Source organism: Rhinatrema bivittatum, chromosome 7, assembly GCF_901001135.1.
Source record: "Rhinatrema bivittatum chromosome 7, aRhiBiv1.1, whole genome shotgun sequence".
Taxonomy (NCBI): domain Eukaryota; kingdom Metazoa; phylum Chordata; class Amphibia; order Gymnophiona; family Rhinatrematidae; genus Rhinatrema; species Rhinatrema bivittatum.
Window position 1 is genome coordinate 47174302 of NC_042621.1, and position 24838 is coordinate 47199139.

At 50.9% G+C, this 24838-nt stretch overlaps 1 protein-coding gene across 2 annotated transcripts in view; it reads right to left on the reverse strand.

The window, feature by feature from the left end:
- Window positions 1-24838, reverse strand: part of GAS8 (growth arrest specific 8) — a 147716-nt gene that overhangs the window by 62688 nt on the left and 60190 nt on the right. Inside the window, exons 3-5 of one of the 2 annotated variants that reach the window (XM_029608327.1) lie at window positions 22480-22677; window positions 21636-21842; window positions 20469-20523 (exon numbers count right to left, since the gene is read on the reverse strand). In XM_029608327.1, the coding sequence (XP_029464187.1) occupies window positions 20469-20523; window positions 21636-21842; window positions 22480-22677 (460 nt within the window). Of the gene's footprint in view, window positions 1-20468; window positions 20524-21635; window positions 21843-22100; window positions 22110-22479; window positions 22678-24838 lie in introns of those variants that run through there. The other variant, XM_029608328.1, reaches the window with a different exon arrangement.

Below are 24838 nucleotides of genomic sequence, written 5' to 3' on the forward strand. Positions count from 1 at the left end.
CTTTAACATTTCTTTAGGAGCTATAGCTTTTTGAAAAGGAAAATTCAATATTCTCAAATTTGAATATCTTAAGTTGTTTTCCATATATTCAAATCTTTTTTCATTCAAGGTTTCAGATTTAATTAAATTTTTTTGAATTTTTTCCATATGTAATAATCTTTCTTCTTGTTTGTCTAGTTTTTCATTATTAGCAGTAGCTAACTTTTCAATTGCTATAACTCTTTGCTGACTATCAGTATGTGTTTTAGTTAACTTTATTATCGCTTTTTCTAAAGATTTAATTGCTGCCCATATAACATCATTAGTAACTTCAGAGACAGAGGATGATATGATCACATCCGTTTCAAGGTTATCCATCTCACCACCCTTTTTAGCATCAATGTCTTTTAACTCTACTCCCAGGTCAATAATGTCACTTGGCTCTGAGGCCAAGGATCCATCATTTCCTTTAGATGATATTAGTGGGGTAGGCGTAGTAGGAGCCCCGGGGCTTAACGAGCTATCTTCGGCCGGAGAGACTGACTTTCGCTCTAAGTCTGTCTCTCCAATGGCCCTGTCCTCCGGGTTTATAACTGTTGCAGGCGTAAAAAACTTGGAAATCTGAGATTGAGTTTGAGCCTGAACGGGAGACGACGTCATTGCCTCCCGTATATGGGCTTTCCGCTTAGTGTGAGGCATCAGAGTATATAATGATTCCCAGTTCTTTGCTACCTATTTTATAATTCAATGTCTTAATGGAGGTTAAGAGAAAATAATAAGAAGAACAGACTTACACTTTGGTTATGTTCCTTTCCGAACAAAGCCTCACCATAAAAAGTCACGGTCCACCCCTTTGTTGCTTCTTCCTCCAGATAACGTCAGCAGTAGGGATGTGAATCGTTTTAGGACGATTAAAATTATCGTCCGATAATTTTAATATCGTCTTAAACCGTTATGGAACACAATACAATACAGATTCTAACGATTTATCGTTATAAATCGTTAGAATCGTGAGCCGGCACACTAAAACCCCCTAAAACCCACCCCCGACCCTTTAAATTCAATCCCCCACCCTCCCGAACCCCCCCCAAATAACTTAAATAACCTGCGGGTCCAGCGGCGGTCCGGAACGGCAGCGGTCCGGAACGGGCTCCTGCTCCTGCATCTTGTCGTCTTCGGCCGGCGCCATTTTCCAAAATGGCGCCGAAAAATGGCGGCGGCCATAGACGAAAAAGATTGGACGGCAGGAGGTCCTTCCGGACCCCCGCTGGACTTTTGGCAAGTCTCGTGGGGGTCAGGAGGCCCCCCACAAGCTGGCCAAAAGTTCCTGGAGGTCCAGCGGGGGTCAGGGAGCGATTTCCCGCCGCGAATCGTTTTCGTACGGAAAATGGCGCCGGCAGGAGATCGACTGCAGGAGGTCGTTCAGCGAGGGTTCCGGCGCCTCGCTGAACGACCTCCTGCAGTCGATCTCCTGCCGGCGCCATTTTCCGTACGAAAACGATTCGCGGCGGGAAATCGCTCCCTGACCCCCGCTGGACCTCCAGGAACTTTTGGCCAGCTTGTGGGGGGCCTCCTGACCCCCACGAGACTTGCCAAAAGTCCAGCGGGGGTCCGGAAGGACCTCCTGCCGTCCAATCTTTTTCGTCTATGGCCGCCGCCATTTTTCGGCGCCATTTTGGAAAATGGCGCCGGCCGAAGACGACAAGATGCAGGAGCAGGAGCCCGTTCCGGACCGCTGCCGTTCCGGACCGCCGCTGGACCCGCAGGTTATTTAAGTTATTTGGGGGGGGGTTCGGGAGGGTGGGGGATTTAATTTAAAGGGTCGGGGGTGGGTTTTAGGGGGTTTTAATGTGCCGGTTTTTCGATTTTTCGATTTTTTCACGATTTTTCACGATATTTTACCCCCCCAAACGGCAACAATACGATTCCCTCCCCCTCCCAGCCGAAATCGATCGTTAAGACGATCGAGGACACGATTCACATCCCTAGTCAGCAGGTAACAGGGACTAATAGTACTATTGATTCCCAGATGAAAAAAGTTTACTGTTGTCTGTTTATCTGCATATCCGGGCGTCTCCGGTTGGAGCCGGTCAGAGCCGCGCGCCCCTTAGGCGCGCGGCTTCGGCAGCGCACCGTCGGCAGCTACGCGCCGTTAGGAAACCAATTTGTAATTCCTATCGGCCCCTCCTGTTGACGTGGCAGCTGGTGATTGGCTGTTCTGGATACCGTCGGGGCAGAGTCTGGTCTACCCCCGGAAGTCCAGTTTCACTCGTTCAATGAAGGGAAAAAACGGAGCTGTTGCACACAGGTGACCGCAGGTAAGAAATCCAGGAAATACCTTCAAACAGTCACAGGAAATATCTCCTCGCCTCAAATAAATCCATTTAGGGTAGAGCTTTTATAACACCTTATCGGCCCCTCCTGGTGACGTAGCAGCTGGTGATTGGCTGTTCTGGATACCGTCGGGGGAGAGTCTGGTCTACCCCCGGAAGTCCAGTTTCACTCGTTCAATGAAGGGAAAAAACGGAGCTGTTGCACACAGGTGACCACAGGTAAGAAATCCAGGAAATACCTTCAAACAGTCACAGGAAATATCTCCTCACCTCAAATAAATCCATTTAGGGTAGAGCTTTTATAACACCTTATCGGCCCCTCCTGGTGACGTAGCAGCTGGTGATTGGCTGTTCTGGATACCGTCGGGGGAGAGTCTGGTCTACCCCCGGAAGTCCAGTTTCACTCGTTCAATGAAGGGAAAAAATGGAGCTGTTGCACACAGGTGACCGCAAGTAAGAAATCCAGGAAATACCTTCAAACAGTCACAGGAAATATCTCCTCGCCTCAAATAAATCCATTTAGGGTAGAGCTTTTATAACACCTTATCGGCCCCTCCTGGTGACGTAGCAGCTGGTGATTGGCTGTTCTGGATACCGTCGGGGCAGAGTCTGGTCTACCCCCGGAAGTCCAGTTTCACTCGTTCAATGAAGGGAAAAAACGGAGCTGTTGCACACAGGTGACCGCAGGTAAGAAATCCAGGAAAAAGCTTCAAACAGTCACAGGAAATATCTCCTCGCCTCAAATAAATCCATTTAGGGTAGAGCTTTTATAACACCTTATCGGCCCCTCCTGGTGACGTAGCAGCTGGTGATTGGCTGTTCTGGATACCGTCGGGGCAGAGTCTGGTCTACCCCCGGAAGTCCAGTTTCACTCAGTCAATGAAGGGAAAAAACGGAGCTGTTGCACACAGGTGACCGCAGGTAAGAAATCCAGGAAATACCTTCAAACAGTCACAGGAAATATCTCCTCGCCTCCGGAATTTATTTATTTATTTAAAAAGCTTGTAGCCTACACCTGTGGTTCTCAACATTTTTTCTGTTGGGATGCACCTGATAGATAATGCTCACATGAGTGACACACTGAACACATGCCCATCATGGGGATAAATTTAAACATATACTCTGCATCCACAGGAATCCCACAACTCCTAATAATAGGGGCATTACAGAAAGGAAAATTGGTTCTTACCTGCTAATTTTTGTTTCTGTAGTACCACAGATCAGTCCAAACTCCTGGGTTTTGCCTCCCCTCCAGCAGATGGAGACAGAGAAAGTTTTACTGACACTTAACCTGAGGTGCCACCTGCAATCCCTCAGTATTGAACTGTACCCAAGCCAGAAATGTAACAAACAAATCCAACTAGTCTCCACCAAACAAGCATTGAGAAGAGAAAAACCTTAAAGGTGAAACTGCGCCCACACAAAACCCTGTTTAGGACTAACAAAACCTCTGCCAATCTTCAGAGTAAGTACAGAAAAAAGAAAGAAACTGAGCGGACTCTCCAATCTACCCCTTTCCTCCAGAGAGTGTTGCGGTCCCAACCACTTCCCTCCTGATAGGGCTCAGGCCCGCCTACCTCCGCTTCTGTAGTCGCCGGATTCCGCCCGTTCCAGGGCTCGGGGGGTCTCTCTCACTCCATGTGGCGGCCGCCATTACGGGCCTGCTATCCTCCGGTCTCGCGCGTGCACGAGAACGCCCGTCTTGAGCGCCCAGCTCCCGGAAGCCCGGCCCCGCCCTCGCGACTGACGTCACAGCCGATTCCCGATATAACCGGCGTTCAGACTCTCTCTCAACGCCTTGCAACGAGGTTCACAACTTCTTAGTTGCTTCCAGTTGCGTTCCTGTTGATCTCCACGCTGCCTGCTTCTGACTCCGGTTTGCTTCTGACTCCGCTTCAGCCTGCTGCCTGCCTCTGACTCCGGTTTGCTTCTGACTCTGCTTCAGCCTGCAGCCTGCCTCTGACTCCGGTTTGCTTCTGACTCCGCTTCAGCCTGCTGCCTGCCTCTGACTCCGGTTTGCTTCTGACTCCGCTTCAGCCTGCAGCCTGCCTCTGACTCCGGTTTGCTTCAGACTCCGCTTCAGCCTGCAGCCTGCCTCTGACTCCGGTTTGCTTCTGACTCCGCTTCAGCCTGCTGCCTGCCTCCGTCTTCGGTTTGCTACAGACTCCGCTGCCGCCCGCTGCCCTGCCTTCAGCCGGCCCTCGGCTCTGCGCAGCCGGCCCTCTGCCCTCCGGATACCTTGAACTTTCTATCACTCTGCCTGCCCTGGTTCCGGCCTACGCTTCGCCACAGCCTTCTGGACATTCTCAAACAGCTCCTAGGACCCGGGACCCTACGGGCTCCTCCCGGGGGGTCCCTGGTTCCTGGGTGAACCCTTCTAGCTTGTGGCTCCGCCCCCTGACCTACCCTGTCTCCCTAGGTAGGTCGGCCCAAGGGTCCACTATCTTCTCCAGCAGCATCAAACTGCAACAGAGAGTGGGACTCTGGACTCATCTGTGGTACTACAAGAACGAAAATTGGCAGGTAAGGACCAATTTTCCTTTCCCTGTACATATCGAGATCAGTCCAGACTCCTGGGATGTACCAAAACTTCCCTAAATAGGGTGGGATTGAGAGAGTCCTGCTCAAAGCACACTTTCCCCAAAGCCCCTGGCCTCTGGAGCCTGGACATCCAAGCAATAATGCCTGGCAAAAGTGTGCAACGACTTCCAAGTAGCCGCTCTACAGATCTCTTGTGGAGAAACTAGCTGACACTTGGCCTAAGAGGTCGCCTGAGAATGAGTAGAATGCGCCCTTAGTCCCTCTAGAATAGGGTGACCCTGACAGATATAGCCAAACTAATAGCTTCTTTCAACCACCTTGCAATGGTGGCTTTTGATGCCTTATGTCCCTTTTTGGCACCATTCTACAGCACAAAATGATGACTTGCAGAAACTGTTGGTGACCTTCAGGTATCGCATCAACACGCGCTTCACATCTAACCACCGTAAATCTTTAGTGTGAAGCGCCAAAGGATCCAAATTTGAGAAGAACGGGAGTTCTAATGACTGATTTAAGTGAAAAGATGACACCGCCTTGGGTACAAATGAAGGAACCATCCTCAAGGAAACTCTCTAGTCCGAAATTCTCAAAAAGGTTCCCTGCATGACAAGGCTTGAAGTTCGGAAATTCGACGAGCTGAACAGATAGCCACCAAGAAAACCACTTTCAAGGTGAGAATCTCCATAGTCGCATGTCTCAGAGGTTCGAAGGGGGGCACACACACATGCTCTTTAAGACCACATTAAGGCTCCAGGAAGGACACAGCTGCCGAACCAGAGGGCCTAAATGTTTCGCTCCCTGAAGAAAACGCACAATGTCTGGATGAGCTGATAGCGAAAATCCTCGAACCTTACCTCGTAGACATCCTAATGCCACCACCTGAAACCTGAGAGAATTAAAGGATAATCCTTTGACCAAACTGTCCTGAAGAAAGGCCAAAATATGCCCCACCGAGGCGCGCCTAGGATCCACCCGCTGATCAGAACACCAGGCCTCAAAAACTCTCCATACCCTCGCATAGGCAAGGGAAATGGAGGTCTTTCTAGAATGCAAGAGGGTAGCAACGACCACGTCTGAATAACCTTTCCCTGTACATATCAAGATCAGTCTAGACTCATGGGATGTACCAAAGCTTCCCTAAATAGGGTGGGATTGAGTGAGTCCTGCTCAAAGCACACTTTCACCAAAGCCCCTGGCCTCTCGAGCCTGGACATCCAAGCAATAATGCCTGGCAAAAGTGTGCAACGACTTCCAAGTAGCCGCTCTACAGATCTCTTGTGGAGAAACTAGCTGACACTTGGCCCAAGAGGCCGCCTAAGAATGAGTAGAATGCACCCTTAGTCCCTCCGGAATAGGGTGACCCTGACAGATATACGCCAAACTAATAGCTTCTTTCAACCACCTCGCAATGGTGGTCTTTAAGATCATGAGAGGTCTTGAACGGGTAGATGTGAATTGGTTATTTACACTTTCGAATAATAGAAGGACTAGGGGGCATTCCATGAAGTTAGCAAGTAGCACATTTAAGACTAATAGGAGAAAATTCTTTTTCACTCAACGCACAATAAAGCTCTGGAATTTGTTGCCAGAGGATGTGGTTAGTGCAGTTAGTGTAGTTGGGTTCAAAAAAGGTTTGGATACGTTCTTGGAGGAGAAGTCCATTAACGGCTATTAATCAAATTTACTTAGGGAATAGCCACTGCTATTAATTGCATCAGTGGCATGGGAACTTCTTAGTGTTTGGGTAATTGCCAGGTTCTTGTGGCCTGGTTTGGCCTCTGTTGGAAACAGGATGCTGGGCTTGATGGACCCTTGGTCTGACCCAGCATGGCAATTTCTTATGTTCTTAACCTTTATCTTTCGAACGCTACCTCAAAAGCCAAGCCGCTAGACAAAATTGATCTGCTGAATGGTCGTCTTCTTGGTAACCACTGAGACCGAGGCATTCACCCTCGGGACCTTGAGAAGGTCAAGCACATCTTCCAGCAACAGATATAACCTATACATAGCCCTGCTGATCGTCAATCTTGTGTCCGGAGTATCCCACTCCCTGAACAGTTTAGCGCTAACTGACTTATGGAAGGGAAAGGATCTGGTTGGACTCCGGAGGCCAGCCATGACTGGATCCACTGCTTCCAATTCGGAATCCTCTCAAGGGACTTCTATGCCCAGCTCCTCCAGAACTGCGGGTATGAGAGGACTCAGCTCCTCCTTGTGGAACAATTGCATCGCCTTAGGATCATCTCCTTCGACCACCATGCTTTTCGATAGCGCCCAATCTGGGTCCTGCTCAACCACCCTGGAACCGAATCCTAAGGGTCCAGCTCCTGGTGAGACCCTCAAGAGTTGCCTGATCCTAGTGGCCCCCACATCCCCGGAGGCCCTGGACCTCTTTGTCGGCCTCACCGGAGCCTCCTTTTCAGTTTTCCATCACGCATGCATCCCAGACTCCTGGGATGTACCAAAGCTTCCCTACGCGGGGTGGGACCTTGAGAGTCCCACTTGGAGCATACTTGCACCAAAACCCCCAGAATCTGGGGCGTGGACATCCAGGCAATATTGCCCGGCAAAAGTGTGCATAGACTTCCAAGTAGCCGCTCGACAAATTTCCTGTGGCGAAACTTGTTGACACTTTGCCCACGAAGCCGCTTGTGACCGGAATCGGACAGCCCTGAACCAGATATGCAGAGGCAATAGCCTCCTTCAACCAGCACGCGATAGTGGCCCTAGAGGCTTTGTGACCCCTCCTGGAGCCACTCTACAGCATGAAAAGATGGTCCAACAAACAGAAGCTGTTCGTAACCTCCAAGTAACGCAATATAACTCACTTCACGTCCAACTTTCGTAAATCTCTAGACCCAGGATTAGAAGGATCCAAGTCTGGAAAGGAAGGGAGCTCCACCGACTGATTCAAATGAAAGGAGGATACCACCTTCGAAAGAAAGGAGGGGACTGTCCTCAAGGAGACTCCTGTATCTGTAATCCTTAAGGGCTCCCTACAAGACAGGGCTTGAAGCTCCAACCCGTGCCAAGCTGAGGAAATAGGTAAGGTAAGATCCTTCAAGGTCGCCCGCTTTAAAGGCTCAAAAGGCGAGGTACATAGGGCCCTGAGTACCAAATTCAATCTCCATGAGGGACACAGATTTTGGACCGGAGGGCACAAACGTTTCGCCCCATGCAGAAAATGCCCCAAGTCCGGATGCGCTGCCAAGGCCACGCCCCACACCTTTCCATGAAAGCAACCCAGGGCTGCTACCTGGACTTTCAGGGAACTAAAGGTGTGGGGCCCTTAGCCAGGCCCACCTGCAAGAAGGCCAAAACATCAACAATCGAGGTCTGGGTAGGCTCCACCTCGTGGTCCATGCACCAGGACTCAAAAACTCCCCAAAGCCTGATGTAAGCCAAGGAGGTAGAAGTTTTTTGAGACTGTAGGAGGGTAGTAATCACAGCATCCAAATAACCCTTACTCTTCAATTTCCGCCTTTTAAAAGCCATGCCACTAGACAAAAGCGATCTGCCCCTTCCTAAACAAAAGGGCCTCTGGTGCAGGAGATTCGGTGACAGGCGAAACCTTAGAGGCCGTCCACTGCTAGGTTGACCAGATCCGCAAACCACAGACGCCGCAGCCATTCCGGCGCCACCAGAACCACTTCGCCCGGATGAGCTTCGATTTGATGCAACACCTTGCCGACCAATGGCCAAGGCAGAAACACGTACAACAGGACGTTCTTCGGCCAGGGGAGGACTAGAGCTTCCACGCCCTCCACTCCTGGCTCCCGGCGTCTACTGAAGAACCGCGGGGAGTTGGCATTGCAGAATGTCGCCATCAAGTCCACGCTGGGCCTGGTCCACTTGTCGCATATGAGATGAAAGGCGTCAGAGAGCTCCCACTCCCCAGGATCCAGCTGGTGATGGCTGAGGAAATCAGCTTGAACGTTGTCTATGCCGGCAATATGAGAGGCCGCTATCCTGCCCAGGTGCTGCTCCGCCCAGCTGATCAACTCCTGGGCTTCCATTGCCACCGGTCGACTCTTGGTTCCCCCCTGGCGATTTATGTAGGCTACCATTGTCGCATTGTCCCAGAGAACTCTGACCTATCTCCCCCATACCAAGGGAAGTAGGGCCTGCAGGGCCAATTGAACAGCCCTGGTCTCTAACCGGTTGATCGACCTCAGTGATCCTCAGTGACCACTGGCCCTGCACTGCTCTCCCCTGACAAACCGCTCCCCAACCAGAGAGGCTGGCATCGGTGGTGACCACTGTCCAAGAGGGGATTTCCAAATCCACACCCCGGCGCAAGTTGCTTGGGAGGAGCCACCAAGCAAGGCTGGAATGCGCAGACTCCGTAATAGGAAGTGGAAGCTGAAATTGTTCGGAGAGCAGATCCCAACGGGAGAGTAAGGCTGACTGAAGAGGTCTCATATGAGCAAAGGCCCATGGGACCAGTTCGAGAGTGGAAGCCATCGAACTGAGGACCTGCAAATAATCCCAGACCCTGAGTCGATGCATGCACAGCAACACACGTACTTGAGCCTGCAACTTGGTGATCCGCTCCTCGGTGAGGAAAACCTTGTCCAAGCATGTGTCAAACAGAGCCCCCAAAAACTCCAAGGACTGGGAGGGAACCAGATGACTCTTGACCAGACTGACGATCCAACCCAACGACCTCAAGAGCTGCAGTACTTGCTGCACAGCCATCCGACAGAGGTCCTCTGACTTTGCTCGATTCAGCCAGTCGTCCAAGTAAGGATGAACCAAAACACCCTCTTTCCGGAGAGCTGCCGTGATGACAACTATCACCTTGGTGAATAAGAACATAAGAACATAAGAAAATGCCATACTGTGTCAGACCAAGGGTCCATCAAGCCCAGCATCCTGTTTCCAAAAGTGGCCAATCCAGGCCATAAGAACCTGACAAGTACCCAAAAGCTAAGTCCATTCCATGTTACCATTGCTAATGGCAGTGGCTATTCTCTAAGTGAACCTAATAGCAGGTAATGAACTTCTCCTCCAAGAACTTATCCAATCCTTTTTTTAAACACAGTTATACTAACTGCACTAACCACATTCTCTGGCAACAAATTCCAGAGTTTAATTGTGCGTTGAGTAAAAAAGAACTTTCTCCGATTAGTTTTAAATGTGCCCAATGCTAACTTCATGGAGTGCCCCCTAGTCTTTCTACTATCCGAAAGAGTAAATAACCGATTCACATCTACCCGTTCTAGACCTCTCATAATTTTAAACATCTCTATCATATCCCCCCTCAGCTGTCTCTTCTCCAAGCTGAAAAGTCCTAGAATTGGAGAACCGTAGGTCGGGATGGATGGCTATGTGTAAGTATGCCTCGGTCAGGTCCAAAAATGCCAGGAATTCCCCCTTGTGGACTGATGCAATCACCGACCGAAGAGTTTCCATGCGGATTCGAGGCACCCGGAGAGACCAGTTGACTTTCTTCAAGTCGAGGATGGGTCGGAACGTGCCTTCCTTCTTGGGCACTACAACGTGCCTTCCTTCTTGGGCACTACAAAGAAAATGGAACAGCGGCCCCGTTTGAGTTCCTCTGGGGGCCCTGGCACTATGGCGCCTAATTCCCGTAGGCACCCTACAGTGTCCCGCACCACCAGCCATTTTGTTCATAAGCGCATGGGGAAACCAGAAAACGCTCCCGGAGAGGCCGAGCAAAATGTAAAGGTTAGCCGTGTTTTATAATATTGAGGACCCACTGGTCCGAAGTTAAGTTGGTCCACACCTTGAGAAAAAGAGACAACCTGCCTCCTATTATCAACATGAAGGATTGAACTGGCATCGCCTCATTGTGCAGACCTGGCCCCTGCGGCCCCATCTCTGCCAAGGCGGTGGCCTCGAAAGTACTGGTTCCAAGACTGTTGCTGGCTTGAACCCTGACGGGAAGAGGAGACGGACAATCTGGAGGCCCGAAACCATCGATTCCCCCGGAATCGAGAGCGATGGGGAAAGGAGCTCCTCACCTTGGGCTTATCCTCTGGCAATTTATGGACTTTGTTCTCTCGCAGAGACTTAATCATGTCCTCCAACTCCTGTCCAAAAAGCAATTTTCCCTTAAATGGCAAAGAACCCAGTTGAGCCTTTGAAGAAATATCTGCAGACCAGTTCAGCAATAGGAGTCTGCGGGCAGGGACAGCCGAAACCATAGACCTGCTCGAAGTGCGAAGAAGATCGTAGAGCGCATCCACGCTGTAAGCCACCGCGGCCTACAGCCACCCAGCCTGAACAGCCTCCGCCTCTGAGAGGGACACTCCTGATTGTAACTGCTGCATCCAGCGAAGACTGGCTCTCAGCACAAAACTGCTACACATGGCAGCACACACTCTCAAAGCCAAAACCTCAAAAATCTTTTTCAGCTGTAACTCTAGTTTCCAATCCTGGATATCCTTAAGGGCCGTTGCCCCCGTTACTGCGATGGTGGTCTTCTTGGTAACCGTGGACACCGCAGCATCCATCTTGGGAACCTTGAGGAGGTCTAGAGCCTCCTCTGGTAGGGGGTACAACTTGTCTATAGCCCGACTGACCTTCAAACCTAAGACCGGAGTGTCCCACTCCCAAAACAATAGGTCAGTAACTGACAGATGAAAAGGAAAAGACTGAGCAGGACCATGGAGACCCACCATAACCGGATCCACAGCTCCCAGCTGCGCGTCCTCTTAAGAGACCTCAATACCCAATTCCTCCAGAATTGCAGGAATAAGTGGCTCCAACTGGACCTTGTGGAACAAACGCACCACCTTAGGGTCATCCCCTCAATCATCGGTGCGCTGGTCTGCTGTGTAGCTTGATTCTGATCGCCCAGATCTGGATCCGGTCCCTGAGGATCCTGCGGTCGGGGCTCATCCGACCCCGAAGCCTCCAAGGACAAACTTTCCGCAGGGCGAGACACAAACCAGAGGGGACGCGTGGACTTTCCGACCCCCACTCCCCCCAGGAGCCTAGGTCTCTTGGGGGCTGAGACAACCTCCTTGCCAGCAGCTGAGGAAGCAGAGGGTCCTGTGGCAGGCTGTAAACGAAGACCCCTGCTAGAATTCCGCCTGGCTGCCTTCCGGGCCTTAAAGACCTTATGAAGGAGCAAAACAAACTCTGAGGAGAAGGAGAAGGAGGAGTCCGAAGCCCCCCTGGGGCCCTCCTCCGATGCAGGCACCGAATCGGCCTGCAAACTGCCTCCCCCCCCCCCCCCCCCCGAGGCGCCGGGCCATGGAGATAAAGGAGGAGGGGAGTTCCCCTCCGCCACTCTGAAAGTCTCCAAAGTGGCACCCGTTCCCGCACTGAACAGGAACAGGTCTGGAGAGGGCTGATGCGCTCAATCAAGCCTCCCAGGCTCTCCATCTTCTGCGGGAATCACCGCTGGCTGCAGCCCCCAAGGAGGCACCCAGAGGACAAGCCAGCTCGGGAAAGCCACGCATGCACGTGGCCACACCCACGCAGCATGAGAGACGCCAAAAATAAATCAAACGGCAGGAGAAAGACTGCGGCAGCAAACGGAAGCAGAAAAGGCAGCGCTGGGGGAACGGAGGAGGCTCGGTAGGGTGTACCCGCGCTGAGCAGCAAAGAAAAAGTTTTTACCTCTGCTCTACTTTTTTCTTTTTTAATGCGTCTTCTTTTTTTTTTTTCAAACCTGGAGAAAACATCAGATCTGCCCCCCAGGGAGGATGAGTGAGCTGGGCTCCCCGGTATCACCCCCGGCCACTGCTAAGAGGGAAGATGACAGGGTCCTCGACCCTCTGCTCCTCAGCCTCAGATACCAGGGGGGATAGTCCCACCAGGTCCTGACAACCCCCTGGGAGGCTCCAAGATCTTCACTCTTCTTTTTATTTTATTTTTTATCTAACACAGATTGTAGGATTTTGCACCTCCGCCATCTGCTGGAGACAGAGAAATACTGACAGATGGTAAGTGGTACCTCGGGGTATAGGGCACAGTCAGTCAAAAACTTCTCTGTCTCCATCTACTGGAGGGGAGGCAAAACCCAGGAGTCTGGACTGATCCGGGTACGTACAGGGAAGGGCCATTTCCCATGCTAACCTCCAGGTGCCATCTTAGATTCCGCCATGCAGTCTGCTGGTCTATTGTGACTCCCTGTAGTTCGCACTTCTCTCTGAATAAAAAAAAAAATATAGCTGTGCCAATCTGAGAGCTCGCTCCCTGAGTCTCCCAAGAGCAGCTGCAGCCACATGGCAAGGCCTTTCTTCTGGGTCTAGCTTCATCTTGTTTTTTTGTTTTTTATTATTTGCACCTCCCGAGACACAAAACCTCTAAAAGGGACATGCATCTGATAAGCCTCTGCTGCCTGACCTCCATGGAGCCCACAGAGGACAGAGATCATGCAAAGGTCCAAACATTTGGAATAGCCTTCCCGCAGAACTCAGGTTGGAACCATGCCTACCAACTTTAAAAAAAAAACTTAAGACTTGGCTGTTCCGACTAGCCTTCTCGGATCCTTCAGACACACAATAATCTACCATCCTACTCACGAGCCATGGAACCATGCCTCTCCGTGAGATGCCTCTTATCCAATACCTCCGCAATTAAACTATCTTGCTCGAACTGAGCTCATTATGACTTTTGTGTTTTAAGTTACGGCCCTGCTCGGGCCTTTTTTACTCTATTTACTTCCAAGCTGTAAAGCCTCCAAGTTTATAGTCCTTGTTCAATGTAACTTTCTTGCTCTCTTTCTGATTATAACTTATTGTTCTGTTTTTTGGTTACAAGTTTCTATCCCTCGTTTGATGTAAACCGATCTGATATGGTATTCAACCATGAAGCTCGGTATAGAAAAATGTGAAATAAATAAATAAATAAATAAAGGGAAGGGAAGATAAGTGAGCTAATCCTACCTTACCCTCCTGGAAGTGAGCAACTGAGCAAGGCAGCGCTGAGCACAGGGAGAGGGCTTTTTGCCTTCTGTCCCCCTGAATCTGGTCTCTCCAACTGAGACCCTGTTCACTGAGGGAATGAGATCCCTCTTTCACCCCAGGAGCATCCCGACCCATCCTAGTCCTGACAGGTGTACATCCATAAGAAAGTATGCATGTCCACCATCTGTTGGAGTCGGAGTATACTGGCAGACTGATGTGTAGTCAGATATGAGGATGACATCAGTAAGTCTGTTGATCTCCCTTTCCATCTACTGGTGGGAGTGCATAATCCATTTGTGTGAACTGACCTGCCTGAATGAAGAGGAAAGACTAATGTGCATGGACTGGGAGAGGGACCTAGGGGTGATAGAATCTGACGATCTGAAGACAGCGAAGCAATGTAAGAAGGCACTAGTTAAAGCCAGAAGAATGCTGAGCTGAACAGACAGAGGGAAAGGGAATAGCTAAAGCCAGAAGAATGCTGGGCTGAACAGAGAGAGGAATAACAGGTAAGAAAAAGGAGATGAAAAGGAAAATTAGTTTCTTACCTGATAATTTTCGTTCCTGTAGTACCACGGATCAGTCCAGACACCTGGGTTGTGCCTCCGCACCAGCAGATGGAGACAGAGCAAGACCTGTCGGGCTCAGCCACATATAGCAGGGTGCCACCCACAGCCCCTCAGTCTTACGTAATGTTAAAGCAGAATGGAACAAACAACCAGACTACCTAACTAAACCACACGCAAAACAAGGTCAAATTCAAACCCCAACTGGAACAGAACTCCCAGAACCAGAGGAGAGAACAATACAACCAAATCAAAACCAATGAATCCATCGAGCGGACTCTCCGTTACTTCAGAGTAGAAAACACAGACACGGGCGGGTCCCTGGACTGATTCGTGGTACTACAGGAATGAAAATTATCAGGTAAGAAACGAATTTTCCTTTCCCTGTACGTACCCGGATCAGTCCAGACACCTGGGATGTACCAGAGCCAACTTACCGAGGGAGGGAATCAGAGAGTCCCGCTCGGAGTACTCCCTCGCCTAAACCACCCGAAGCTGAGGCCTGGACATCCAGGCGATAATGTCTAGTAAAGGTATGCAACGACTTCCAAGTGGCCGCCCTGCAAATTTCCTGAGGCGACACCTGTGAGGATTCCGCCCAAGAAGCAGCATGCGACCGCGTAGAGTGAGCCCGAAGGCCCACGGGAACAGGCTTCCCTCGCATTAAGTATGCCGAACCAATAGCCTCCTTGAGCCAACGAGCGATCGTGGTTTTGGAAGCCGCACCACCCCTCTTTGGACCAGTACACAAAACAAAGAGATGGTCCGAGACACGGAAAGGATTCGTAACCTCAAGATAACGAAGGAGGACCCTCGAACATCTAATTTCCATAAATTTCTCGCCGCAGGATCCGTCCTCTCCCCTTCAGGGAAGGTGGGAAGTTCAATCGACTGATTCAAATGAAACGCCGACACCACCTTAGGTAGAAAGGAAGGAACCGTCCTCAAGGATATTCCGGAATCTGAGATCCGTAAGAACGGCTCCCTGCGTGACAGAGCCTGCAATTCCGAAACTTGCCTCGCCGAAGTGATCGCGACAAGAAACACCACTTTTAGCATGAGATCCTTTAGTGTCACCCGCTTGATAGGCTCAAAAGGCAACGAATACAAGGCGGAAAGTACCCAATTGAGGTTCCAGGATGGACAAGGATGACACAACGGAGGACGTAAATGCTTCGCCCCCCCCCCCCCCCCCGAAGAAAACGAGCTACATCTGGGTGTAGTGCCAGAGACACCCCACGTACCTTACCTCTAAGACAACCAAGTGCTGCCACCTGGACCTGAAGGGTACTACAAGAAAGACCTTTAGAAAGACCAGCCTGAAGAAAAGCTAGGACATCGAATACTGAAGCTCTCATAGGATCGACACTACGATCCCTACACCAGTCCTCAAACACCACCCAGACCCGAACATAGGCTAAGGATGTGGACTGTTTCCTAGACCTCAACAAGGTGGCTACTACCGCATCCGAATACCCTTTATTCTTCAACCGTTGCCTCTCAAAAGCCATGCCGCGAGACAGAAGTGATCCGCTGCCTCCAAACAAACGGGGCCTTGATGAAGGAGAGCCATGGACACCTGAAAACGAAGGGGAGGCTCTACTGACAAGTGGAGTAGATCCGCGAACCACGGCCGCCGCGGCCATTCCGGCGCCACCAGAATCACGTCCGACGGATGTAGTTCTATGCGCCGAAGTACTTTGCCTATCAGGAGCCAGGGAGGGAACACAAACAGTAACACGTCTGTTGGCCAGGGAAGCACTAGTGCATCGATGCCTTCGACCCCTCTCTCTCTCCACCGGCTGTAAAATCACAGAGCCTTTGCGTTCTGAAAGGTGGCCATCAGGTCCATGTGTGGCGTACCCCACTTTTCGCAGATGAGGAGAAACGCTTCCTCCGCCAGCTCCCATTTTCCTGGAGCCAGATGATGCCGACTCAGGAAGTCCGCTTGAACATTGTCGACTCCGGCGATGTGAGACGCCGCAATGTTGCTGAGATTCTGCTCCGCCCAGCACATCAAACATTACGCCTCCTCCGCCACTAGCTGACTCCTTGTCCCGCCCTGGCGTTTGATGTATGCCACGGTACCTCGGGGTATAGGGCACAGTCAGTCAAAAACTTCTCTGTCTCCATCTACTGGAGGGGAGGCAAAACCCAGGAGTCTGGACTGATCCGGGTACGTACAGGGAAGGGCCATTTCCCATGCTAACCTCCAGGTGCCATCTTAGATTCCGCCATGCAGTCCGACAACACTCTGACCGCCTTCCCCCAAATCAGCGGGAGGAAGGATTGCAGCACCAAAGCTACTGCCCTGGTCTCCAAGCGATTGATGGACCACTGCGATTGAGCCCTTGACCATTGCCCCTGCACTGATCGCCCAAGACAGACCGCTCCCCAACCGGAGAGACTGGCGTCCGTGGTGACCACCGTCCAGTCGGGCATGACCAGGGATACTCCACACGTCAGATGATCCAACACAAGTCACCAGTGGAGACTGGCTCTCGCCTGGTCCGTGAGCAGGAGCGGGAGATGGAATTGTTCTGACACCGGCTTCCATCGGGAGAGCAATGCTGATTGCAAAGGACGTAGATGAGCGAAAGCCCAAGGAACCAAAGCTAGCGTGGACGCCATCGAGCCTAAGACCTTCAGATAATCCCACACCTGAGGAATCTGCAGGGACAACAAGCGTCTTACTTGACTCTGAAGCTTGACCACTAGCTCCCTGGAGAGAAACACCTTGCCCTGCTTCGTGTCGAATAGCGCTCCCAGAAACTCCAAGAACTGAGTGGGGGTCAAACGACTCTTGGCAAGATTGACCACCCATCCGAGAGAGCACAAGAGCTGGAGAAACCTGGAGACTGCCTGCCGACACTGCATCTCGGACTTTGCCCAAATCAACCAATCGTCCAAATAGGGGTGCACCAGAAACCCCTCCTGAGGTGCGCCGCCACCACCACCATCACTTTGGTAAACATGCGAGGAGCGGTAGCGAGGCCGAAAGGGAGAGCTCTGAATTAATAGTGCCTGCCCAGAATGCAGAACCTGAGAAACCTCTGATAAAATGGCTGAATGCCTATATGGAGGTACGCTTCCGTGAGATCCAGAGAAGCCAGGAATTCACCCGGACGAACTAAGGTGACAACCAACCAAATCGTCTCCATTTTGAAGCGTGGGATGCGAAGACACCTGTTGATCCTCTTCAAGTCCAAAATTGGTCTGAACATGCCCTCCTTTTTTGGCACTATGAAGTAAATGGAGTAACGTCCCTTGCGTTGTTGCCCAGGGGGGCACGGGGGTTATCACTCCCAAGTCCTCCAGGCTACTCGCTTCTCTCGGCACTTGCAAGGTGAGACGAGAAACTTGTCCGCAGGAATCCGTACAAAATCTAACGCGTAACCTTGACTTATCACGCTGAGGACCCATTGGTCTGACGTTATTTTGGTCCATTCCTCCACAAAAAGAGCCAACCTGGCTTCCAAGTTTGGCACTGCCGACGGAACCTGCCGAGAGGAATGGACCACACGAGTTTCATTGGGAAGCCTTAGACCGCCATTCCCGACGGAGGACCACCTTGCTTCCCAAACCTTCTGCCCTGAAAGGACTGAGGCCAAGACTGCCTTGAAGAGCTTGGACGGTAAGACAATCCTGAAGACCTCTGTGGTCGTGACTTTCTGTTCCCCCGGAACCGGGTCCTATTGGACAAGGAGACCGAGGCCTGTCCTCAGGCAGCTTGAATGCCTTGTTTTCTCCGAGCGATTGCATCAGGTCATACAACTGCTTACCAAACAACAACTTCCCTTTAAATGGCAGAGAGCCAAGGTGAGCCTTAGAGGAACCATCCGCCGCCCAGTTCCGAAGCCAAAGGAGACGGCGCGCGGAAACCGCCGAGACCATGGATCTGGCCGACGTGCGCAACAGGTCATACAGAGCATCCGTGCTGTAAGCGATCACTGCCTCCAAACGATTCGCCTGCGCAGCTTCATCTTCCGATAGACCTGCATTGGCCTGGAGCTGCTGAGCCCAGCGCAGTCCCGCTCTCAGGGCAAAATTACTACATTTTGCTGCGCGGACTCCCAGAACAGAGACCTCAAAAACTTTCTTAATTTGTAGCTCCAGCTTCCTATCCTGTATGTCCTTAAGCGCTGTGGCCCCCGTGACCGGAATCGTCGACCTCTTCGTCACAGCTGACACCGCTGCGTCCACTCTAGGGAGATGGAGAAGCTCCAAAGCGTCTTCTGGAAGCAGATAGAGTTTATCCATGGCCTTACTCACTTTCAGGCCCAACTCCAGAGGGTTCCATTCTCAGAACAGTATGTCTGACGCCGAAAAGTGGAATGGAAAAGCCACCACCGGACCACTAAGGCCCAACAACACCGGATCCATTTTAGCTCCCAGCTGGGACTCCACTGGTGGAGCTTCCATGCCGAGCTCCTGAAGAATGGCCGGAATGAGCGGGGTCAGTTCATCCTTCCTAAATAGCCGTACCACCTTCGGGTCATCACCATCCACCGCCGGAGTACCTTTGCTGGTACCAGGCTGGGCTAGCACCTTCCCTTCCGCCCCGCCGGCCCCACCCAGGGGCCCCATAAGCGGGTCCGCCTCATCCTGTGACGTGGAATCGGTGTCCGTGTCCTGAGGGACACACCGTAATGGACGCTTATCCTTGGGCGGGTCCGAGTCCCTCCGGGACCTATCTCTGGATCTCCTCTTCCAGGACCATGACTGGTGCTCCAGTCCCCCAGGGGCTAACTTCTTGCCTGCCTTCCTTCTAAAAATCTTGTGCTTCAGCACCTTGTGCAAGAGAAGCGCAAAATCAGAAGAAAATGAAGAGTCCGATAAAGAGGATTCCTCCCCCAGACTGTCCTCAGGCACAGGAGACGCAGCCCCCCCCCCCCCCCCCCGGAGCGCCCCCCCCCCCCGGGACGGCCTCTCCTGCAGAGAAAGTGCGGGAGGCATGGTGCCATCCCCTGCAGCCGTCCGCGTGGTCTCCCGAAGGGCACCTAAAATGGCTGCCATTCCCGCGCTGATCGGGAACCGCTCTGCACTGCCCTCAGCATTCTGCAAGATGCGCGGCGGCGATCGCAGCCCCCCGGACCGGCATCAGACGGCCCCTCACCGTCCGGAACGCAATTAGAACAAATCCCGTCGCGCGGCAGGAAGACCCCGTGGCATGTGCCCTCAAAGCCAGCAGACCAACGACAGCGAAAACGGCCCCCTAAGCAAAGAAACGGAGAGTCGGCGCTCAGGGGAAAAAACAAAACCGTTCTTTTTTTTTTTTTTTTTTTAATACTTGCCGCTGCTGTCCCAGGTTCTGAAACTCCTGTTCCAGCGGGGGTGAGTGAACCGGGCTTCCCGGTTTCACCCCCGACGCTGCTAACCAGAAGGGCCGGGTCCTCGACCCTTAGCAGCGGCCTCAACCAGGGGGGGATGGTCCCCTCAGAACCTTCCACCCCCCTGGGAGGCTCCCACGACAAGGGACGACTTCTGTTTCTTCTATTCCTTCTATTCTTTTTTTTTTTTTTGCAAAATAAACTTTACTGAGGAATCCCCGAAAGAAACCTGACTAACTAACACCAAAAAACAACTTTCACCCTAGAAATCCCAGAGGCTGTGGCTGCTGCACCTGCACCATCTGCTGGAGACAGAGTAAGACTGAGGGGCTGTGGGTGGCACCCTGCTATATGTGGCTGAGCCTGACAGGTCTTGCTCTGTCTCCGTCTGCTGGTGCGGAGGCACAACCCAGGTGTCTGGACTGATCCAGGTACGTACAGGGAAATGCTCTTGTACAAGTCTTTGGTGAGGCCTCACTTGGAATGCTATGTTCAGTTCTGGAGACCTCATCTCAAAACGGTTAGAGACAGGATGGAAACGATCCACAAAAAGGCAATCAAAATGATGTGGGGTCTGTATCTGAAGACCTAACGAGGCTGCAGCATCTAAATCTGTATACCCTGGAGGAGAGGAGGTGCAGGTGAGATATGATACAAGACCTTCAAATACCTGTTTTGGCCAAATATCTTTCTAGCAATAAATTACTTTCACTACAAGTTTAGTGTGTGTGTCTGGGATCTGACTGGAGGAATTTTATAATGGGTGTTGACTGGAGATATCAGAGTGATGCTCAGAACTGTGTTCTATGCTTGAAGCCAGACAGACAGACTGACCTTGAACTTGTCTTTCAAAGTCATTCCTCAGCTCTGTGATGTACTCGTCTTGCTTCTGTTGGAGAGAAATATCCCAGTGAGTGGTGAGACTCTCCTGGAGCCTCCAACTGGATAGGCAGCCAATAAATTGAAATTAGAAATTAAAATAGGAAAATTGCTTCCATGATAAATGTACATTTTTGGTGGAACTCAGTTTAAGTACATTATAAATACAAAGGGGAGGCAGCCATTAATTTTATTAGGCTTCCTCGCTGGAAACCAGTAGGTCAACATTATGACTTTTGTAAGATTCTCTTTTCTATTTATGGATATGTTTTTACTTCTATCCATTTTATAATTTGTTCAGCCTTCCATATTGTCTTCCTTTTCTTTCTAATTGTGATATGTACTGCACCATTTTTGCTAAAAAATGCCTCTCACTGTTAAAGATTTATATCTTAATCTTGTTCATTTTATAAGTCTATCTCCTGTAGATAGACTGTTGTTTTTCCATTTGTTACAATAAATAAAAATATTTGAACTGAAATTATAAATTAAATAAATAAATGCCACAAGCCAGCAAACTCCATGTCCCCATGAAACGTGTGAGTGTCACAAGCATAATGTAATGGAATAGCCCAGCTGGAGCACAGAGTATTATTTATTTATTTATTTATTTATTTATTTATTTATTTATTTTTATATGCAGACATTTGATCTGGGATATCACATAGGTTTACATTCAGGTACTGTAGGTATTTCCCTATCCCCAGAGAGCTTACAATCTAAGTTTTGTACCTGAGGCAATGGAGGGTGAAGTGACTTGCCCAAGGTCACAAGGAGTAACAAGGAGTAACAGCAGGACTCAAACCCTGGTCTTCTGGTTTGTAGCCCACTGCTGTAACCACTAGGCTATTCCTCCTACCCCAAAGTCTCCTTGTTTCCTTTTACGGAAAACCAGGACTCATTAAAGAGAATCTTACAAATTTCATACTGTGACTCAACAAGGGAGAAGCAGAAATGTTACTGGCGTAGAACCATTAGTGGATTAGTGTGGGAGGGGAAACTGTGTCATGGAGGGGAGCAGGGCACACTGTCTAGTTCATGGGATGGATCAGAGATGTTAATGAGGACACCGAGGGTGGGGGGCAGTGATGGAGGTTCGCAGTGTTGTGGGAAGGGACACACCATTTTCAGGTTTTTCACCATCATTTCATTGGCCAGCTCCTGTTCCTTCAGCTCCACCTTCAGGTCACGCAGGTCCTTCCGCAGTTCACTCTCCTGTGACCTGTGCTCCTTCTGTGCAAGCTTCATACTGACCGAGCCTTCAGCTTTCAGCTCCGAAATGTTGTTTTGATGCTCATACAACAGATGCTTCACTTTCTGCTTATACACCTGAAGACCAAAACAATCCCCAGAGAAATCAGTCACCCAGACCTGTGAGGGTGCAGCAGAGCCTTTCATCTCCAGCAGCCATAGTGGATGTGCATTTATCTGCACCTGCCACCTGCAGAACTCACTTTCACCTTAACCATGCCCTGGCACACCTCCAGCCCTTGCTCTCACTTTAATCGTGACCTACAATCCTCATTTTCTCCTTTATTTCCACCCACACCTTAACCTTCATTTGCAGTCTCCAGCTGCTGCACTCACCTTAATCTCCACCTGCTAACTTTAGCCATCATTCTCACTTTAATCTCCTCCAACCACTTCCAGCCATTTACTTACCACCCTCCAGTGATTGCTCTCACCTTTACTGCCACTTGCCACCTCTAGCCCTCAGCTTAACGTCCACCTATTACCTCCAGTCTTGCTCCCACTTTAACCTCCACATCCTACTTTCAGGCCTTGCTCCCACCTTAGACTCCATCTTCACTTGTTCTCACCTTAATCATAACTTAGCACTTTCAGCCCTTGCTTTCAACTTAATTGTAAACTAGGGCTTCCAGATCTCGTTCTCAACTTAACCTCCACTTGCCACACCTAGCCTTCATCTTAACCTCCACCTCCTGCTTCCAGCCCTCGCTCTCACCTTAATCTCCACCTGATGCCTCTCCTCAGCCTCCTCCAGTTCACGGTCCTTGTTGCGAAGTTCTGCCTTACGTTCATCTAGCTGCCGACGGGTAATCTCCCAGAAGGTGTGGATCTTATCTCGCTCCAGCTGGAAGTAGTTACGCTCCTCCCGCTCGCGGTCCAGCTCTTCCCGTAGACGTACAATATGCTCCTCCAGCTGCAGAAGGCACAGCACCCATGAAAGGAAAATTAGTTTCTTACCTGATAATTTTCATTCCTGTAGTACCAAGGATCAGTCCAGGACACCTGGGTTGTGACTCCGCACCAGTAGATGGAGACAGATTAAAACTTGTGGGCGGAGCCATATATAAGCCCCTGTGCCAGTCACAGCCCCTCAGTCATACATAATGTCAAAGTAGAAAAATCCAAAAGCCAACATAGCTAACCATAGAAACTTACTAAGTAAAATAACTCCAACACCCCTACAGGAAAAACAGACTCCCCAACCGGGAGAGCGAACAAAACAAGGGGTCAGCGTATTAAAAAACAACAATGAGCGGACTCTCCATTACTATAGTGCCACACTGCGGGCGGGATCCTGGACTGATCCTTGGTACTACAGGAACGAAAATTATCAGGTAAGAAACTAATTTTCCTTTCCCTGTACGTACCAGGATCAGTCCAGGACACCTGGGATGTACCAGAGCTAAGTTATCGAGGGTGGGAAGCAGAGAGTCCCGCTCGGAGTACCCTCTCTCCAAATCCCCCAGCATCAGTAGCTTGAACATCCAATCGGTAATGTTTAATGAAGGTATGCAACGATTTCCAGGTAGCCGCCCTGCAAATCTCTTGAGGCGACACCTGAGAAGATTCCGCCCAAGACGCAGCATGAGATCTCGTCGAATGAGCTCGAAGACCCACTGGCGGTGTTTTACCACGCAGAATGTACGCGGAACCAATGGCCTCCTTGAGCCAACGGGTGATCGTTGTGCGGGACGCCGCAGAACCTTTCTTCGGACCCGACGTCAACACAAACAGATGATCCGTTAATCGAAAAGAATTTGTGACCTCTAGATAGCGAAGAATAGACCTCCGCACATCTAGTTTTCTCAAATCCCTCAACTTCGGGTCGGAAGATTCCCCAACCGCAAAAGCGGGAAGTTCAACTGATTGATTCAAATGAAAAGGTGATACGACCTTAGGCAAGAAAGAGGGAACGGTCCGCAAGGAAACCCCTGAATCGGAAAAGCGCAAGAAGGGCTCTCTGCAGGACAAAGCTTGCAACTCAGAAACCCGGCGAGCCGAAGCAATGGCTACCAGGAATACAGTCTTTAACGTGAGATCTTTGATCGTAGAACGCTTCAGAGGCTCAAAAGGAGCTGAGCATAAGGACGAGAGCACCCAGTTGAGGTTCCAAGAAGGACAAGGGAGCCGCAAAGGAGGACGGAGGTGTTTCGCCCCCCGAAGGAAACGGGAGATATCCGGGTGGAGAGCCAGGGAGACTCCCTGAATCTTACCACGCAAACAACCAAGCGCCGCGACTTGGACCCGTAGGGAACTGCACGCTAAGCCTTTGGCCAGCCCGGCCTGGAGAAAAGCCAAAATATCGGGAATAGCAGCGGAAGTGGGATTAAGACCCCGCTCCACGCACCATTCCTCAAAGACTACCCAGACTCGAACATAAGCCAGAGACGTAGACTGTTTCCTGGATCTCAGCAACGTGGCAACTACCGCGTCCGAGTAACCTTTTTGCTTCAACCGATACCTCTCAAAAGCCATGCCGCGAGACAGAAGTGATCCGCATCCTCCAAACAGACGGGACCCTGACGAAGGAGCCCCGGAAACCCCTGTAGACGAAGGGGTGCCGCCACCGACAACTGGGCCAGGTCCGCAAACCACGGACGGCGCGGCCACTCCGGCGCCACCAAGATCACGTCGGACGGGTGCAATTCTATGCGCCGCAGTATCTTGCCGATCATGGGCCACGGTGGGAACACATACAGTAGCACCTCCGCCGGCCAGGGAAGTGCTAACGCGTCGACCCCTTCTGCTCTTCTTTCTCGGCATCGACTGAAAAATCTCGGAGCCTTTGAGTTGTTCCACGTGGCCATCAGGTCCATGTGGGGCGTTCCCCAAGTCCTGCAAATGAGAAGAAACGCTTCTTCCGCTAGCTCCCACTCTCCGGGATCCAGGTGGTGTCGGCTGAGGAAATCCGCCTGGACATTGTCGGCTCCTGCTATGTGAGACGCAGCGAGATCGCTGAGATGCCGCTCTGCCCAGGTCATCAAGGAACGCACTTCTTCCGCTACTTGAGGGCTTTTCGTCCCGCCCTGGCGATTGATGTAAGCCACGGTGGTAGCGTTGTCCGACAATACTCG